Raw genomic sequence first — 3824 nt, 5'->3', positions numbered from 1 at the left:
GGTTAGGTGCCATCACCATCAGGTTTTTGCACCATAGTGCATGCGTGGACGCCATCAATGCACGGTGGGTTTCTTGTTAGTGCTTTAAACCCATTTCTTCCCGTTCTCATTTCCTCGATACCTTTGTATGCTGGGCAGATGTATATCCTTTATGAGGACTAATGGAAATGGCTGGGATTAGGCCTGTTCACAAAAAAAAAGAATGCTTACACTTTTCGATAAACATAATGCTTTAGAGCTAGGTGTTCTTGCAGCAAAGTACATGCACCGATCTCATCAGACAGGATTTTGTTTTTGATTCGTCAACTATTTATTTCACGCTTAGGAATTGTATCACTAATCATTACGTAGTCTAATATGAATATATGATAAAAGAATATCAATTACTTAATCTGCTGCACATATGGATGGCTTGTTCATCAACAATGTGCAATCAACAAGACATACACGCACACTGGGATGCAAATTCCGCAGTTCCCGTCACACACACGCACACTCAGTCCTCACGTGCAACGACGCCGTCGGCGGGGCAGGGCATGCCACTTCCATGTTGTCGCCGAACATCTCCTCCCATGTGCACTGGAAGGTGCCGTCATCCTCCTCCGCCGTCTCAACGTCTTGGTGGACGTCGCCATATTCGCCGGCTAAGGACTCCTCCAATGTACAGTCGCTGCCATGCTCGGACGCCTCGGTATTTCCCTGGAGCGTCAGTCCTAATTCTGGAAGCATGTCGGTGAAAAAGCCGCTTGGATCCACGCTGCAGTCGTCCACTACTCCGGGGGGCAACGTCTCGTCTTGGTCGGACATGAACGAACGCTCGAACTCCCGAAGCGTCCCGCCGGCTTCTTCTTCTTCTTCTTGGATGGACATTTCTTGGCGGCGTGGGGTTTTCGGACGTGGAGCCTCCGGATGTTGGACGTCGGCGGCCGCCTTCCTCTTCTTCTTGGAACCGGGGGCATTGATTACGGACGCGTAGGTAATCTCCCTCTTGTGGGGAGAGACGTAGATCTTGCATTGCACCAGTCCGGCCGCACCGTCTTGTTCGTCGTCGTGGTCGAGGCCGTACTCCTTCATGCACCACCCAAGCCTGGTTCTGGCTGCTCCAGGCCTCTTGATCCCAAAGGAAAGTTTGTCGATGAAGCCGACCCGTTTACCTTGAGTGTCTAGCACGGGCTCGCTCTTCTCCGAGTGCCAGTTGTAACCCTCGTCGTCGTCGACGACACGCTGTCGCCTTCCGCTGCGGCCACCTTTGGTCTGGTGACGACGGACCGGTGAGAAGAAGTACCTCACGCCTCCTTTGCCGTCGTCCTTGTCGGAGCCAGGCGCGTGGGCACGGTTCTCGATGAGGTCCTCAGGTGGCGCGGAGTAGACGTCGGCTTCGTGGATGAAGCTGCTGAAGCGGCCTAGGTCTGCTCCGGCGATCTTCTGGCGGAGGAACTGGTTGATGAGCTCGTGATCCTGGGGACTGAAGGTGGAGCCGACGAGAAAGAGCTCCTCATGGCCGGCCATATTCAATCGCCTTCCCTTGATCAGAGCTAGCTAGCGGATGTCTAGCTAAGGAAGGTCCGTAGGTGCGCAACCCTAGCTAGGTAGGTATATATGGGTGGATCGCGACACAGGGCTATGTACGTGCCTTCCTTGATCAATACACTACTAGAGTGCTTCGGACTCAGGAGCGTCTTCAGTTTGTATACGGATTGCTAGCGTACGCATCTAGTGTATATACGGTCCGTAAGCGTCTCGTGACGGTGCAACGTCAGCGTAGAACGACCGCGCGTTCTGGGAGCTGGGATTCAGCTCGTTTGGAAACGCACGCGAGTCTCCATCCATGCACTGCACGATCTCTCTGTCAAGCGAACGCAAACGATCGATCTAATCCAATGGATTTCTCTCTGTCAAACGCACGACTTCGCCACGCAAACATCGATCTTCCTTAATTAATAGTGCTTCCCGTCTTCAGTTCGTATCCGAATTGCTAGCGCAGTTCATTTCGCCAAGGGATTGGGTTTGCAATTGCATGCAACGAGCAAACTCCAGTTGGCTTCTAGTAAAACTTTGACTTTTCCTCTCTTTTTTTTTGCATTTCTCTCACTATTCTCTTTTTATCACATCTTTTTCCGGCGCCTATGCATGCATGGTGCTCCCTCCGTTTCTAAATATTTGTTTTTTTAGAGATCTCAACAAGTGACTACATACGGAGCAAAATGAGTAAATCTACATTTTAAACCATGTCTATATACATCCATATGTGATAGTCCATTTAAAATCTCTAAAATCACAAGTATTTAGAAACGGAGGGAGTACTACTGACTTGGAAAAAACACATCTTGCCTAGTGTTTTTTCAATTTTTTTCTCGGGTACTCCGCTTAACCTAGTGTAAGCCGAGTACCTTCCAAAATACATACAGCAACGGCAGACGGCAACTGCGAGCCGAGTACCCTCTGAAACCACACGGCAACTGCGAGCCCCCAGTAAGCCAAGTATATCATAAAACACACACCACTTACAAAGGAAACTTGGTATATTCTGTCACGTGGTCAATCCCACTGCAATTAACCGAACAACAACAGATTCTATAGGTCAAGTGCCCTCTAACGGCATATCCACCATGCTGCCGTCACTACTAAAGAAAACCCCAGCAGTAGCGCTCGGCTTTTGCCTACCAGTAGCATAAGTGGCCACGCTACTACTATGGCGCTACAACTAACTTGTAGTAGTAGCGTTGGTCTGCCCAACGCTACTGCTATATAGCTGTAGCGCGGGACTCCACCCCGCGCTCCTAACCTACCGGTGCCACTAGCGTTACTGCTAGCGTTACGCATAATTTTTTTTGCCACGTATTTGCGATGTATTTGTACAGATTTAATACAGTAGTGTAATCATATCATAAACAAACAATATTCTCATCATGTTATACACATAATAGTCTCATCATATCATCACATCGTCCAACACAAATGATGTCTCTCATCATCATCTCAATATAGCGATACAAGTTATGCAACATGTCTCGAATACAAGCAACTGCATGGTCATCACATACACATGTTTCATCATCTATATCTAAACTATGATACAGAAGAGAAGAGCGATCACTATGAGCAAGAGTGCGATAATGTAGTACTTGAGGCACCGGTATCGATCCCTCTCTCGCGCAAGCCTGAACCTCAAGTAACTAGCTTTTGCTTCGCGTCTGCTATCAAAACCTCTCTGGTTGCCGTCCGAGAACTCTGACACTTGGGTCTCACACTCTGGCCACTCGTCGCACACTCCTAGAACCTTCCCTACATACACGGCGTAGCACTTCTTCGCCATCAATGATCTATATACCTGCATCGGCACATGATGAATTCATCGATAATATGCAACATAATATATAGTTGAGAAACACAAAAAGACAGAGTTAGTAAAAGTAGAAGCAACATATCGTAAACATAAATAACAAAGTTCATCATACCCAGACTAATTTACTAGAGTGATCTATGCTAGTTGAGGAGGACAGTTTAATTACATCACAAAGTTTCATCATAGAGAAAGTAGTGATTAAACAGATACATTGTCATCGTCAATCACTCCAACATGTTGTGTCGTTCTTCCAAATCAGGGAGGAATGGTCCGAGCTGCATGAAAGGCTTCAGGTCGAGACGCTGAGCGGCTACGCGTGTTCGGACGTCTTCCTGCGACATTTGCCCTTCTTCGTAGAACATCCCTATTTTTTTATGACCTCCTTCATGATGACTTGGGCAAGTTCACGCTGGATGTGATAGAACTCCCCTCAAAGTTGATGATCCGGTACATTTCCTAGTTTCTTGGCCCATTGTAG

At 47.8% G+C, this 3824-nt stretch overlaps 1 protein-coding gene across 1 annotated transcript; it reads right to left on the bottom strand.

Annotated features, from left to right (window-relative positions):
• Window positions 1-480: 480 nt before the first annotated feature.
• LOC125509146 (uncharacterized) lies at window positions 481-1509 on the bottom strand. Its single transcript, XM_087522839.1, has one exon. It carries the CDS (start codon window positions 1507-1509, stop codon window positions 481-483), a length of 1029 nt encoding a protein of 342 aa, XP_087378965.1.
• Between the last annotated feature and the right edge of the window lie 2315 nt (window positions 1510-3824).

Source organism: Triticum urartu, chromosome 5A (assembly GCF_056163025.1).
Source record: "Triticum urartu cultivar PI428250 chromosome 5A, HENAU_Tu73, whole genome shotgun sequence".
Taxonomy (NCBI): Eukaryota; Viridiplantae; Streptophyta; class Magnoliopsida; order Poales; family Poaceae; genus Triticum; species Triticum urartu.
This window is presented reverse-complemented; position numbering and strand designations above follow the sequence as displayed.